Here is a 15,859-nt window from a genome sequence, read left to right on the forward strand (position 1 = left end):
GTCATCAATTGCTCCTATTCAAGTTCAAGTTGAGGCTGAAGAAAATTGGAACAAGTCCACGAGAACCAAAGTACAACCTTGAGTATATCCCACCTGAATTCAGAGACCAATAGATTTGACACGTTGAATACTAGTGACTGAAGACCAGGTGAGTTGCGGGATGGCATCAAGGACATTATACATGAAGAAAACAAGAGGTCATTAAAAAGACAGGAGAGAAAGAAAAGACCAAAATGGATGTCAGAAGAGATTCTGAAATTCCTCTTGAACGTTGAGTAGGTAAATCAAAAGGAAGAAATGATGAAGTAAAAGAGCTGAATGGAAGATTTCAAAGGGAGGCTGGAGAAGACAAAGTACAGTATTATGATGACATGTGCAAAGAGCTGGAAATAGAAAACCAAAAGGGAAGAACATGCTCAGCATTTCTTAAGCTGAAAAAACAAGAAAAAATTGAAACCTTGAGTTGAAATAGTGAAGGATTCTATGGGGAAAATATTAAATGACACAGGAAGTATCAAAAGAAGATGGAAGGAATACGCACAGTCATGATACCAAAAAGAATTGGTCAATAGTCAGCTATTTCAGGCGGTAGCATATGATCAAGAACTGATGGTAGTGAAGGAAGAAGTTAAAGGTGCATTGAAGGCATTGGTGAAAAACAGGGCTCCAGGAATTGACAGAATATCAATTGAAATGTTTCAGCAAATGGATGCAGTGCTGGAAGTGCTCATTCATCTATGCCAAGGAATTTGGAAGACAGCTACCAGGCCAGTGGACTGGTAGAGATCCATATTTATGCCTATTCCCGAGAAAGGTGATCCAACCAAATGCAGAAATTATCGAACAATATCATTAGTGTCACATGCAAGTAAAATTTTGCTGAAGATCATTCAAAAGTGGCTGCAGCAGTTTATTGACAGGGAACTGCCAGAAATTCAGGCCGGATTCAGAAGAGGATGTAGAACCAGAGTTATCATTATTGATGTCAGATGGACCCTGCCTGAAAGCAGAGAATACCAGAAGGACGTTTACCTGTATTTTATTGACTTTGCAGAGGCATTCGACTGTGTGGATCGTAACAAACTGTGGATAACATTAAGAAGAGTGGCAATTCCAGAACAATTAATTGTGCTCATGAGGAAAACCTGTACATAGATCAAAAAGCAAAAACCACATGATCTTATCAATGGACGCAGAAAAGGCATTTGACAAAGTCCAACACCCATTCATGAGAAAAACTCTCAGCAAAATAGGAATTGAAGGAAAATTCCTCAACATAATAAAGGGCGTCTATACAAAGCCAACAGCCAACATCATTCTAAATGGAGAGAGCCTGAAAGCATTTCCCTTGAGAATGGGAACCAGACAAGGAAGCGCTTTATCACCGCTGTTATTCAACATTGTGCTAGAGGTCCCAGCCAGAGCAATTAGGCTAGACAAAGAAATAAACGGCATTCCGGCATTCCGATTGGCAAGGAAGAAGTAAAATTATCTCTATTTGCAGATGACATGATCTTATACACAGAGAACCCTAAGGAATCCCCCAGAAAACTACTGAAACTAATAGAAGAGTCTGGCAGAGTCTCAGGTTACAAGATAAACATACAAAAATCACTTGGATTCCTCTACATCAACAAAAGAACATCAAAGAGGAAATGACCAAATCAATACCATTCACAGTAGCCCCCAAGAAGATAAAATACTTAGGAATAAATCTTACCAAAGATGTAAAAGACCTATACAAAGAAAACTATGAAGTACTAGTGCAAGAAACTAAAAGGGACCTACATAAGTGGAAAAACATACCTTGTTCATGGATAGGAAGACTTAACATAGTAAAAATGTCTATTCTACCAAAAGCCATCTATACTTACAATGCTCTTCCAATCCAAATTCCAATGACATTTTTTAAAGTGATGGAGAAACAAATCACCAACTTCAGCTCTAATTATTATTATTTTCTTCTGGTGCCTGAGGGTTTCTTTTGTTGCTCTCTTTGTATTTGTTCAAGTTGTAGGGATAATTCTTTGATTTTGTCCCTTTCTTTTTGTATGTGTGCATTTATTGATATAAATTGGCCTCTGAGTACTGCTTTTGCTGTGTCCCAAAGGTTCTGATAGGAAGTGTTTTCATTCTCATTGGATTCTCTGAATTTCTTTATTCCATCCTTAATGTCTTCTATAATCCAGTCTTTTTTGAGCAGAGTATTGTTCAGTTTCCAAGTGTTTGATTTCTTTTCCCGTTACTGATTTCCACTTTTATGGCCTTGATGGTTTGTAATATTTCAAAGTTTAAGATTCTGCTAAGGCTTGCTTTATGACCTAATATGTGGTCTATTCTAGAGAATGTTCCATGTGCACTAGTAAAGAAAGTATAGTTGGTTGCTTTTGGGTAGAGTGTTCTGTATATGTCTATGAGGTCAAGTTGGTTGATTGTGGCATTTAGATCTTGTGTGTCTTTATTGAGCTTCTTTCTGGATGTCCTGTCCTTCACTGAAAGTGGTGTGTTGAAGTCTCCTACCATTATTGTGGAGCTGTCTATCTCACTTTTCAATGCTGATAGAGTTTGTTTTATGTATCTTGTAGCCCTGTCATTGGGTGCATAAATATTTAATATGGTTATGTCTTCTTGGTGTATTATCCCTTTAATCATTATATAGTGTCCTTCCTTATGCTTTCTGATGGATTTAACTTTAAAGTCTATTTTGTCAGAAATTAGTATTGCTACTCCTGCTCTTTTTTGATTGTTGTTTGCTTGATATATTTTTTTCCATCCTTTGAAGTTTAGTTTGTGTCTCTAAGTCTAAGGTGTGTCTCTTAGGCAGCCTATAGGCAGCCTATAGATGGATCGTGTTTTTTAATCCATTCTTCCACTCTCTGTCTCTTTATTGGTGCATTTAGTCCACTTACATTCAGGGTAATTATGGATAGGTATGAATTTAGTGCTATCATTTTGATGTCTTTTTTTGTGTGTGGTTGACAATTTTTTTTTCCCGCTTGATTTTATGTGCTGAGTAGATTTCCTTTATATACTGTCCTTTCCTCATATTTGTTGTTGTTGATTTTGTTTCTGCTGAGTCTGTATTTTTCCCTTGTATTGTATTTTGATGAGTAGGATGGTTTGTCTCCTTTGGGGTTACCTTATTATTTACCCCTATTTTTCTAAATTTAAAACTAACTTTTATTTCTTTGTATCGCCGTATCCTCCTCTCCGTATGGAAGTGTAGGATTACATTTCTTAGTTCCTCTTTATTTTTTTAATGTTGTCTTCTTTTATATCATAACATCGCTGTTACCCTGTTTTGGGCTTTTTTTTTTTTTTATAAATCTTGCTTTGTTTTTTGGATTTCCCTGGCTGGGTTGACTTCTGGTTGCTCTGCCCAGTGTTCTAGTCTTGGGTCGATACCTGATATTATGGATTTTCTAACCAAACAACTCTCTTTAGCATTTCTTGTAGTTTTGGTTTGATTTTTAAAAATTCCCTCAACTTGTGTTTATCTGGAAATGTCTTAATTTCACCTTTATATTTAAGAGACAGTTTTGCTAGATATATGATTCTTGGCAGGCAATTTTTTCCTCCAATTTTTTAAATATGTCATTCCATTTCTTTCTAGCCTGCATGGTTTCTGCCGAGCAGTCCGAGCTTATTCTTATTGGCTCTCCTTTGTAGGTGACTTTTCGTTTATCCCTCGCTGCTCTTATAATTCTCTGTTTATCTTTGGTTTTGGTAAGTTTGATTATAATATGTCTTGGTGACTTTTTTTTTAAGATCTATCTTATGTGAAGTTCTATGAGCATCTTGGATAGATATCTTCTCATCTTTCACAATATTAGGGAGGGTTTTTTGCCAACAAGTCTATAACAATTTTCTCTGTATTTTCTGTTATCCCTCCCTGGTCTGATACTCCACTTACTTGTAGGTTATTTCTCTTGATAGAGTCCCACATGATTCTTAAGGTTTCTTCATTTAAAAAAATTCTTTTATCTGATTTTTCTTCAAATATATTAGTGCCAAGTGATTTATCTTCAAGTTCAGAAATTCTAGCTTCTACTTGCTCAATTCTGCTCCTCTGACTTTCTATTTAGTTTTCTAATTCTGTAATTTTATTGTTAATCTTCTGAATTTCTGATTGCCATCTATGGATTTTTCCAGCTTATTAAACTATTCATTATGTTCCTGAATAATCTTTCTAATTTCTTCATTTGCTTTATCTGTGTGTTCCTTGGCTTGTTCTGCGTATTGCCTCATTTCTTTCCTGATGTCTTGAAGGGTTCTGTGTTTTAAACTTTTGTATTCTGCATCTGGATTCTTTGTTTTGAGAGCCTGTTGAGGTGATCATGGACTGTTTCTTTATATGACTTGATATCGACCATTGTCTCCAAGCTATCTATAAGTTATTGTATTAGTTTATGCTTGCTTACTGTGTCGTAGCTGCTTGCTTTGTTTTGTTTTGGTATACCCATATGGGTTGCTTGAGTGAGGTAGCTTGATTATTTTCACCTTTGGAGCTCTGGTGTCCTGTCCCCAGCTGGCTAGAGCTGTTATCAGATATATAAGTCTAGGAGTCCAGTCAGTTTTCTTGTATGAATTCAGCTCAGGCTTCTAGGTAGCTGATCATCAAGTGTGTTGTACAGGCTCTGTACTAGAGTCTTAGAGGGGGAGGGGTGATTGGTGTATATACCAGTATCTGATTGCAGCAGGCGGTCACACTCGGAACAAGGCAGGGGGCTCACAATCTTCCCCCAGGTGTCTCTGAAGAAAACGCGTCTTTGTCCCCTAGATCGTGCTGGTGGGTGGGTTCTGCAGAGGGACCAGGGGCAGCCAAAGTTTTTGGTTGTAAGGACTGGGAGGTACCAGTTATCTTTGGACCCCTGTCGTGGGTGGCTGGGTAATCTGAATGGAGCTACCAGTCCTTAGGTCCCTGATGTCGGTAGGTGAGGACCTTGTTTAATAGGCAAAGCAATGTCAAACGTCAAACACCCACCTCTCCACTGCACAGCTGAAATGGTTGGGATTTGTGAACAAGGGTGTATTCTCCCGAAATAGGCCCACACAGGTCCGTGCAGAAGGGAAAGGTGCTCAAGGTCCAAGGATGCTTTATGCGTGGATAGGAGCTGCTTCTGTCCTGAGCTCCCCTGGTTAATGGAGCTAGCAAATTGTCTTTCCCCCCCAGTTGCAAATTTTTTCCTCCGCCATGGCCGGGAGGATGGCTCTAGGTGCTCACCATGGTCTATCTCAGGCCCAGCAATTCAGCTGCCGAAGCCTGCTTCTGGGTGGGTGGGGGCACGGTAAAGTATACACAAGTATTTAGCTCTTGCCCAGACCGCCGTTCTCCTCAGGTTCCTGAGGTGTGAGTAGGCTTTGTGGCTGGCTGCTACTCCCTGGGGAAACTGCGGCCGAACGCTAGTACCAGCCCACTGCCGCTCCGGGAATGGTGCCTGAGGGCTCTCCGTGATTCAGGTCCAGTAACTGCTCTCCACTTCTGAACGGCATCTTCCTCCCCCTGCTCCTCAGTTCGTTGTCTAAGCTTGCCTTTGATGCTTAGGGCTCCCAGCTTGTCACGAATATACTCGTTTCACTTGTTTTTTCTAGTCTTTGTTGTCAAGAGTGCTCACTGGAAGCGTCTTGACTATTCCGCCATCTTGGCTCCGCCTTTGTGGTATGTGACATTTTTAACCCTAGTATATTAGTCTACATGACTAGAAAGATCTTTCTTCAAATTTTTCTTGGTACGTTGCCTCTTACAGTTCTTCGGAAATTGTTTTGATGCTTTATTTTCTCTTGTGTGCCAACGTGATGTGTCTATTGTGGTGATTTATCTTCTACAAATATGGCATATTCCTTAGTAGTACATGTATTGATTGATAGACTATTTTTACCAGAAGTACATTGCATAAAGTATCCTAATGTGGTGTGGTGGATTACTTAATATGGCCCTTCTCGCCACAGTCTTTGTGATTCCCACACAGTGATTGGGTGCAACTATGCAAATGAGTGCTTGAGGCCCACCAAGGGGATTGCGTAGTTTGCTTATAATGCAGATAGGGTACATGGTGCCCTTGTTGGGGTAAAAAAATGAGTGCTTGAGGCCCACCAAGGGGATTGCGTAGTTTGCTTATAATGCAGATAGGGTACATGGTGCCCTTGTTGGGGTAGGACTATGCAAATAAGGTGTATGGAACTGTAATGAGGGGATTGGTCAGTTTTGCCCCCCTGCTAGACTTAAAATGAATGATCCCAGAGGTGGAGGGGGGAGTTCAGTACTACCAAGAAAGAAGAGCCAAGAGTGGAATACGTCCTTTAGATCTGGGTTCTATGCACTGAGAACCTCCTAGGCCCAGGAAACAGGGAGCTATAACACCAGAAATGGTGGAAACAGCGAGAAGCCATGGCAAACATGACAGAAAACTTTTAGAAGAAAAACCAGGAGATCAGCAGGAGGTGGCGCAGTGGGCTTCCCAGCCTACAGAGTGAGAAATCTGAGGACTTTCAGGCAGGAGGCTTGTTGGCAGAGTAGGGTGCCTCCAGGCACTTGGCAGAGCTAAGCTCATTGACCCATGGAGTCGCTTAGGAGGTTTACTGGTGGAGTGGGGTGACTCTGGTGTTGGTGGAGCTAAAGAGCTTTGTAACACTTGCCCGAATAGGGCAGAGGCTAGGCCGGCCTGCGATGGCGGCTAGCCCGAGATGCAGGGAGAGGCCTTCCATGGCACGCCCAAGAAGGCGTCCTGACTGAAGAACTGTATCCTGAGTCATTCCTGATCCTGCACTGTAACCTGTCACTTCCCTAATAAGCCCCATAATCGTCAGAATTGTCTGTGAGTTCTTTGTGGCCCTTGCAGCGGATTATCAAACCCAGCAGAGAAGTGGAGAATGCTGTGGGAGGGATGGCTGATGTCAGAATTGGTAAAGGGATGGAGGGTATGTTTCACCTCTGTTTCATAGCAGTCAGCCTTGAGCTGCTGATGCTGATGGTGCTTCTCCTTCAGCTCTCGAGATCAGATGAGGAGGTCTGATGCTGTTCGTTTACATTTCTGTAATTTATTTCCCTTTTTTTTGTAGCATGTTCCACACTATTCAAGATTGCGCTTAATGGTGTCCCGTAGTTTCTCTTCCGTGGAATACGATCATAATGAAAAAGTAAGTATTTAAAACATGCTCTTAACTGCTGATTTACAATGGTTTAACTTTCTCTACACTGTGTTCAGTGGACAGATTAAATTTTATTAATGCTGTGCAATCATTTATTGCTCCAGCATCTTAGGTTTCATAAGTGCTCAATCTTTCTATTTTTCTTTGTGGGCCAAAACTTGAGACTATTTAATTTTGCATTTGTATCTATAAAGAAAATTGAATACATTTTCAAACCCACCTGGCAGTCTGCTTCCTAAAAGTCACAGCTTTAAAAACCCCAAGGAGAAGACAACTCATCAGACATGGAAGGGAGTGGACAATGGGTTGGAGAGAGATGCTGATGAAGAGTGAGCTACTTGTGTCATGTGGACACTTGAGACTGTGTTGGCATCTCTTGTCTGGAGGGGAGATAGGAGGGTAGAGAGGGTTAGAAACTGGCAAAATTGTCACGAAAGGAGAGACTGGAAGGGCTGACTCATTAGGGGGAGAGTAAGTGGGAGTATGGAGTAAGGTGTATATAAGCTTATATGTGACTGACTTGATTTGTAAACGTTCACTTAAAGCTCAATAAAAATTATTAAAAACAAAAAACCCCGAGGAGTGGGATCTGGTCTTTTTTTTTTCTTCTGTGAGTTAGAATTTTGTTCTACATTTTTTTTCAAGCCCTTTCCAGGACCCTTATTGTGATCCCTGTCAGAGCAGTGAGTGGTGGTAGCCAGGTACCAGTAAGTTGTACTGGACTCAGCCTAGTGGAGGCTGTGGTAGCTGTGGTCCTTTAGTCCTTTGGACTAATCTTTCCCTTGTGTCTTTGGTTTTCTTCATTCTCCCTTGCTCCACATGGGGTGGCCTTTTTTTTTTCTTTTAATTGTGCTTTTGGTGAAAGTCTACAGAGCAAATTATTTTCTCACTGAACAATTAATACACAAATTGTTTGTGACATTGGTTGCCAACCCTGCGATGTGTCAACACTCTCCCCTTCTCCACCTGAGTTCTCGCTTTCCTTTTGTCCAGTTTTCCTCTCCCTTCCTGCTTTCTCATTTTGTTTTTGGGTTGGTGTGCCCATTTAGTCTCATATACATAATTGAACTGCGAAGTACGTTCCTCACGTGTGTTATTGTTTGCCTATAAAAAACCTGTTGCCGTTGAGTCAATTCTGACTCATAGTGGCTCTATATACCTGTCTAATCTTTGGCTGAAGGGCGAACCTTGGGAGTAACTGAGTTAAAAGGGTGTCGGGGGGCCATACTCTTGGAGCTTCTTCAGTCTGTGTCAGATCAGCAGGTCTGGTCCTTTTATTGTAAATTTAAATTTTGTTCTGCATTTTCTTGTGCTCTGTCTGGGATCTTCTGTTGTGATCCCTGTCAGAGCAGTCAGTGGTGATAGCTGGGCACCAGCTAGTTGTCCTGGACTTAGCCTGGCAGAGGCTGTGGTAGTTGTGTTCCATTAGTTTTCTGGACTAGTCTTTACGTCTTTGGTTTTCTTCATTCTCCCTTGCTCTAGCTGGGATGGGACTAGTAGATATATCTTAGATGGCCGCTTGCAGGTGTTTTAGACCGCAGATACTACTCACCACAGTAGGATGTATATTTTCGTTATAAACTGTTAGGCCAGTTGAGCTAGATGTCTTTGGAGACCATGGTCCCCAGCCATCAGCCCGGTAACTTGGTCCCTTAGGGAGTTTGGATGTGTCTGTAAAGTGTCTTTGACTTTGCTTTGGCCAAGCTATGCTGACTTCCCTAGTATTGTGTACTGTCTTACCCTTTACTAAAGTTACCGCTCATGTACTATCTAGTTAGTATTTTTCGCTCTTCACCCCTTCCCTCCCTCATAAGCATCCAAGATTGTTTTTTTCTGTTTATAAACCTTTTCTTGAGTTTTTATAATAGTGCTCTCATACAATATTTGTCCTTTCGTGATTGACTTCTCTCATTCAGCATAATGCCCTCCAGATTCATCTATGTTGTGAGATGCTTCACAGATTAATCATCGTTTTTTATTCTTGCATAGTATTCCATAGTGTGTTCGTACTGTGGTTTGTGAGCGTAGCTGTTTTGTCCCCTCAGGAAACTTCCAGCGTTTTTACCCCAGATGACTTCATTAGCACAATTTTAGAACAGCTGCTGTAAAAGCCCTTATTATCTGTTATGGTAACTCATGCCTCTCTGTCTTCATAATTGCTACGATAGGTGTATATATATGTATATATATATTTTTTAGAGTATCTTCAGGGTGTATTTTATGTGACTCTCCACAGTAGGTTAAAGTTCAGGTCGTTAAGTGATGTGTACCTATTTTTATAAGCTGGCTATTTTTTTTTTTAAAACCCTATCTGTATTTGCTGTAACTCCCCCATACCTACTTCATGCTTGAGCTACCCAAAGATAATATTTGTAGTTTTTAGTACTACCCCCTTGGGTGTAGCTGCCTCTACTCATGACGTTCTCTGCACATGTTTTAAAGTTGGTTTAAGTTTATTGGTTTGCGTATTCTTTTATACACGTAGTCTATCTGGAAAATTATACAGAAAAATTGTAATAACACTTGCTATGGGGCAGGGTGAGGTGTCTTTACAATATAAATGTTCTCCTTACTTATCGACTATCTCATCTGACAACTTGCATTTATGGGAACAGTAAAAAATCTACTGTCCACTTATTTCGTGCATTAATGGCATACATTTGGCAGTAATGAATGCCGAGGTGCCAGGTGAGAGTAATGCTGGCTTTGGTGGTTAAGGTTATGTGTCATCTTGGCTGGGCCATGGATTTCAGTGGTTTGGGTTTTATGCAATGATATGATGTGGCACTTATGCAACAGTGTTACTTGGCAGTTATGTAATGATATAATTTGGCACCTATGTAATGATGTGGTCTTCCTCCATTTTGTGATCTGATGTAGTCATCCCCTGTCTTCGCATAACACTGATTTCGCATAACAGCCTGTTCTTTGGAACCTAACCATGTTGGTAAGGGAAGAAAGGGTGTATTTTCTTCTATACCTTTTAAATTTTGAACCATATACATTTATTATTGATTTTTACAAGGAAATTTTATGTGTGGAAGATTGATTAGCTTTATTGAGTTCACACACTAATTGGTAGTACATTGATAGCCAGGTGTCAAGTGCAAATATTTGTTGTGATACAGGTTTTTTCTAGTTAAAAAAATAGGAAATATAGTTAAACAAATAGGAAATGTAGTTAAACAAATTTCCTAATTAAAAAAATAGGGACGCGTTCCTAGATTAGGCCCAAAGGGGTAAATAACAATAGCTATAACTAATACCTGTTGAGTATATATTAGAGCTAGGCACTATCCTAAACAAGTTGCTGCTACTAGGTGCCGTTATGTCGATTTGGACCCATAGTGATCCTGTGTACAACAGAAACAAACACTGCCAGGTTCTGCACCATCCTCACAATCTTTGCTCTGTTGGAGCCCATTGTTGCAGCCATTGTGTCAATCTGTCTCCTTGAGTATTTTTCTCTTTTTCACTGACCCTCTGCCTTACCGAGCATGATGTGCTTCTCCAGAGACTGGTCCCTTCTGTTAACATGTTCAAAGTATGTGAGATGAAGTCTTGCCATCCATGCTTCTAACAAGCATTTTGTCTTTACTTCTTCTAAGATGGATTTGTTTGCGCAGCCCATAGTATATTCAATATTCTTTACCAACACCATAATTCAAAGGCATCAATTCTTCTTTGGTCTTCCTCATTCATTGTCCATGTTTTACATGCACGAGGCGATTGAAAATATCATGACTTGGGTCGGGCACACCTTAGTCCTCAAGATGACATTTTTGCTTTTTATTTTATTTCTTATTATCTTTTTATTAATTGACCTTTAGATGAAGGTTTATAAAACAAACTAGTTTCTCATCAGACAGTACACACATTGTGGTATGACATTGGTTAACAACCCCCTGACATGTCAACACTCTTCCTTCTCAACCCTGGGTTCCCTATTACCAGCTGTCCTGTTCCCTCCTACCTTCTAGTCCATGCCTCAGGGATGGTGTGTCCCTTTAGTCTTGTTTTGTTCATGGGCCTGTTCAATCTTTGGCTGAAGGATGTACCTCAGGAGTGGCCTCATTACTGAGCTGAAAGGGTGTCAGGGGGCCATACTCTCAGGGTTTCTCCAGTCTCTGTCAGGCCAGCAAGTCTGGTCTTTTGTTCTGAGGTGGAATTTTGTTCTGCGTTTTTCTCCGGCTCTGTCTGGGACCCTCTATTGTGATCCCTGACAGAGCAGTCAGTGGTGGTAGCCAGGTACCATCTAGTTGTACTGGACTCAGTCTGGTGGTCATCCTCCATCCTTACATAATACCGATTTTGCATAACAGCCTGGTCTTTGGAACCTAACCATGCTGATTGTTTGTTTTTGTATGTAAACCTTTTCATGAGTTTTTACAGTGGTGGTCTCATACAAGATTTGTCCTTTTGTAACTCACAGATTTCACTCAGCATGATGTCCTCCATATGCATCCATGTTATGAGATGCTTCACAGATTCATTGTTGTTCTTTATTGTTGTGTAATACTCCATTGTGTGTACATACCACAGTTTGTTTATCCAGTCTCTGTTGATGGGCATCTAGGTTGTTTCCATCTTTTTGCTATTGTGAACAATGCTGCAGTGAACATGGGTGTACATATATCTATTCATGTGGTGACTCTTGTTTCTCTAGGGTATATTCCTAGGAGTGGGATTGCTGGATCAAATGGTATTTCTATTTCTAGCTTTGTAAGGAAGCACTATATTGTTTTGCAAAAGGGTTGTATCGTTTTGCATTCCCACCAGCAGTGCATAAGAGTTCTGATCTCCTGGCAGCCTCTCCAACATTTGTTATTTTCTGTTTTATTGATTCATGCCAGTAATGCTGGGGTGAGATGATTTCTCATTGTGGTTTTGATTTGCATTTCTCTGATGGCTAGAGATTGTGAGCATTTCCTCATGTGTCTGTTGGCCACGGAATGTCTTCTTAGGTGAATTGCCTGTTCATTTCCTTTGCCCATTTTTTAATCAGATTATTTGTCTTTTTGTTGTAGAGGTGTTGGATTTCCTTGTAGATTTTAGAGATTAGACTTTTGTCTGAGCTGTGCTAGCCAACAATTTTTTCCCATTCTGTAGGTTCTCTTTTTACTCTTTTCTTTTGGTTAAATCTTTTGATGTGCATAATTGCGTAATTTTTAGAAGATTCCAGTTGTCTAGATTACCCTCTGGAGATTTTGTGTTATTGGTTGTGATTTGTATCCTGTTAATGGTGTGTATTAGGGCCCCTAGCTTTGATCCTCTTTTTTCTTCTGTGAACTTTATGGTTTTTGGCTTTACATTTAGGTCTTTGATCCACTTTGAGTTAGTTTTTATATATGGTGTGAGGTATGGATCCTGTTTGTTTTTTTGGAGATGGACATCCAGTTTTACCAGCATCATTTATTAAAAAGACTGTCTTTTCCCCGATTTGATGGACTTTGGTCCCTTGTCAAAGATCAGGTGACCCTAGGTGGATGGATTTACATCTGGGTTCTCAGTTCTGTTCCGTTGGTCAATATATCTGTCGTCGTACCAGTACCAGGCTGTTTTGACTACTGTAGCTGTATAGTAGCTTCTGAGTTCAGGTGGTGTGAGTCCTCTTACTTTATTTTTTTTTCAATAGTGCTTTACTTATCTGGGGCTTCTTCCCCTTCCATACAAAGTTAAGGATAAGTTTTTCCATCTCTTTAAAGAATGTTGTTGGTATCTGGATTGGTATTGCATTGTATTTGTAAATCACTTTGTGTAGAATTGACAGTTCCACAATGTTGAGTCTCCCTATCCATGAGCATGGTATGTTTTCCCATTTATGCAGATCTGTTTTGGTTTCTTGCGGTAGTGTTTTGTAGTTTTCTTTGTATAGGTCTTTTACATCCCTGGTTAGATTTATTTCCAAGTATTTAATTTTTTCAGGGGATATTATGAATGGTATTGTTTTTCTGATTTCTTTTCTTTGTTCCCTTTATTGGTGTATAGGAATCCAACTGATTTTTTGTACGTTTATCTTGTATCCGGAAACCCTGGTGGTGTAGTGGTTAAGTGCTGCAGCTGCTAACCAAAAGGTCAGCAGTTCGAATCCACCAGGCACTCCTTGGAAACTCTACCAGGCAGTTCTGCTCTGTTCTATAGGGTCGCTGTGAGTCAGAATCAACTTGACGGCAGTGGGTTTGGTTTTGGATCTTGTATCCTGCAAGTCTGGTGAATCTTTCTATTAGTTCCAGTAGTTTTCTCATGGATTCTTTTGGGTTTTCTAAGTATAGTATCATATCATCCTCAAATAGGGACACTTCAACTTTTTCTTTACCAACTTGGATGCCCTTTATCTCTGTTTATTGCTTATTGCTCTAGCTAAAACTTCCAACACAGTGTTAAATAGGAGTAGTGATAAAGGGCATCCTTGTCTTGTTCCCGTTCTCCAGGGAAATGTTTTCAGCCTCTCTCCATTGAGAACGATGTTGGCCATTTATTTTGCATAGATGCCTTTATTGTGTTGAGAACTTTCCCTTCTAAACGTATTTTATTGAGAGTTTTTTTTATCAGGAATAGGTGTTGGTCTTTGTGGAATGCCTTTTTTGGTCTGTTGAGATGATCATGTGATTCTTTTATTTCCCTTTTTTTATGTGGTGGATTACTTGGATTGATTTTCTAAGGTTGAACCATTCTTGCATACCTAGTATGAATCCTGCTTGGTCATGGTGTATTATTTTTTGATATGATGCTGAATTCTATTGGCTAGAATTTTGTTGAGAATTTTTGCATCTGTATTCATGAGAGATATTGGTCTGTAACTTTCTTTTTTTGTGGTGTCTTTGCCTGGTTTTGGTGTCAGGGTTATGGTGGCTTTATAGAATGAATTCAGAAGTATTGCTTCCTTTTCTATATTCTGAAATAGTTTGAGTAGTACTGATGTAAGCTCTTCTCTGAATGTTTGGTAGAATTCTCGAGTATATCCATCTGGGCCAGGGCTGCTTCTTGTTGGGCGTTTTTTTTTATTACCTTGTCAATCTCTTCTCTTGTTATGGGTCTGTTCAGATTTTCAAGAGCATTTTGTGTTAGTTTGGGTAGGTTGTGTGTCTCTAGAAATTTGTCCATTTCCTCTAGATTTTCAAATTTGCTGGAGTATTGTTCTTCATAATATTCTGTTATGATCTTATTTATTTCAGTTAGGTCTGTTGTAATGTCCCCAGCTTCATTCCTTATTTGTGTTATTTGCATCCATTCCTGTTTTTCTTTTGCCATTTTTATTTTTCTTTCGTATTATCCTGAATTGTTCCATTTTTTGGTTTGTATTTTCCATGATTTTGTCTGCGTTTTCCATAAATTTGTCTTTTTTTTCTAATTTTTTGTCTGAACTCTTGGATTGCTCTGAATATTAGAGATTTGAATTCCCTATTAGGTATTTCTAGTGCCTTTTCCCCTACTGGAAAATCATCTGGTGTTTTATTTTGGATGCCTACTGGAACCCTCCTGTTCTGCTTTTATGTGTTTTGATATTATCTGCTCTCTTTGGGACATTCAGTAGTTATTTTCTTTGTTTCTTGATTGCAGGTTTCTTTTTTTTTGGCCTGCTTTTTTGTTTTCTTTGGTTATGTGTGAGCAGACAGGCTGTGTGTTCTTTGTTGTTTGCTCCTCTGTAGTCACAGTACTTTTTCACCTCTTTGTCCAATGGACAGGGCCAGTTATTCAGCTATGGTGCAGGAGGGCAGATTCAGCTGAAGGGGAGGGGCTTGGACGGGTTGTTTGTGGAATGTACTAGGGCCAACAGGGTGGGCCAGGAATGAATGGTGGACAGGTTCCAGTAGGCTGTGCCTGTGCTGCTTGGGGGTGTAATGCCCAGTACACCTTGTAAATAGGTGAGAAAGAGGGGGAGGTTGTCATTTGTGGTGCTAATAAGGGTATGGGAAAGAGAAGAGAGAGGAGAGAGAAATAGGAGCCAAAAAACAAACAAGCAAATAAAGAAAAAAAAAAAAAGCACTAAGGGAACTTGCCGTTGGCATGGGCAGATGAGAAACAGAGAAAGGGAGAAAGCAAAAAAGAAAAAAAAAAAACTAGATAAAAATTTGTAAAAGAAAAACCCACAGGAGCCTTAGAGTCCCACAGGTAGAGCTGCTAAGACTGGGGTAGTGGCTTCTAGCACCAGGTATTCAGGAGATAGGAAAAGAAGGTAAGTGTAGAGAAATGAGAAGTAAGAAATGGAGAAAGACAGAGAAAAAGAGAGGAGGGGAAAAAAAAAATGCCTGCGCATATTGGGGGAGTGTCTCCTAAGCCGTGCAGTGCAGCCCGGCTAGAAGGGGCTCCCAAGCTGCAAAAAGAAATGAAAACAAACAAAGCAAAACAAAACAGAACAAAGCAAAACAAGGAAAAAAATGCCCTAGGGCTCCCACCAACGTGGTTTCGCAGGCTGGAGGAGTGGTTCCCCATTTGAGTGTGGCTTCATAGCCTGTCAAGAAGAAGCAAAGATGGCACATGGAGCCAGGTGTTCCAGAGGAAGGAGGGGGAATGGGTAGGAGGCACAGAAGAAACCAAAAGAGATGGAAAGAAACAACACCTGCTCAGGGGCCTGGCCAGTGTAGGCAGGGTGAGTCCAAGCAGCGTGAGGGAAAGGTATTTGCCTTCTGGCCAAGAGATTGAGGCTGGTGGGAGGCAGAGGAGGCCGAGGGGGTGGGGGAGTGGTTAGGAAAACGTAAATCGCTTGTTA

General features: G+C 40.3%; 1 protein-coding gene across 4 annotated transcripts in view; it reads left to right on the forward strand.

Moving 5' to 3' along the window:
- Window positions 1-15,859, forward strand: part of PCCA (propionyl-CoA carboxylase subunit alpha) — a 534,561-nt gene that overhangs the window by 25,787 nt on the left and 492,915 nt on the right. For all 4 annotated transcript variants that reach the window (XM_049867227.1, XM_049867229.1, XM_049867228.1 and 1 more), the window contains exon 2: window positions 7,060-7,137. In XM_049867227.1, the coding sequence (XP_049723184.1) occupies window positions 7,060-7,137 (78 nt within the window). The remainder of the gene's footprint in view (window positions 1-7,059; window positions 7,138-15,859) is intronic.

Source organism: Elephas maximus, chromosome 23 (genome assembly GCF_024166365.1).
Source record: "Elephas maximus indicus isolate mEleMax1 chromosome 23, mEleMax1 primary haplotype, whole genome shotgun sequence".
Taxonomy (NCBI): domain Eukaryota; kingdom Metazoa; phylum Chordata; class Mammalia; order Proboscidea; family Elephantidae; genus Elephas; species Elephas maximus.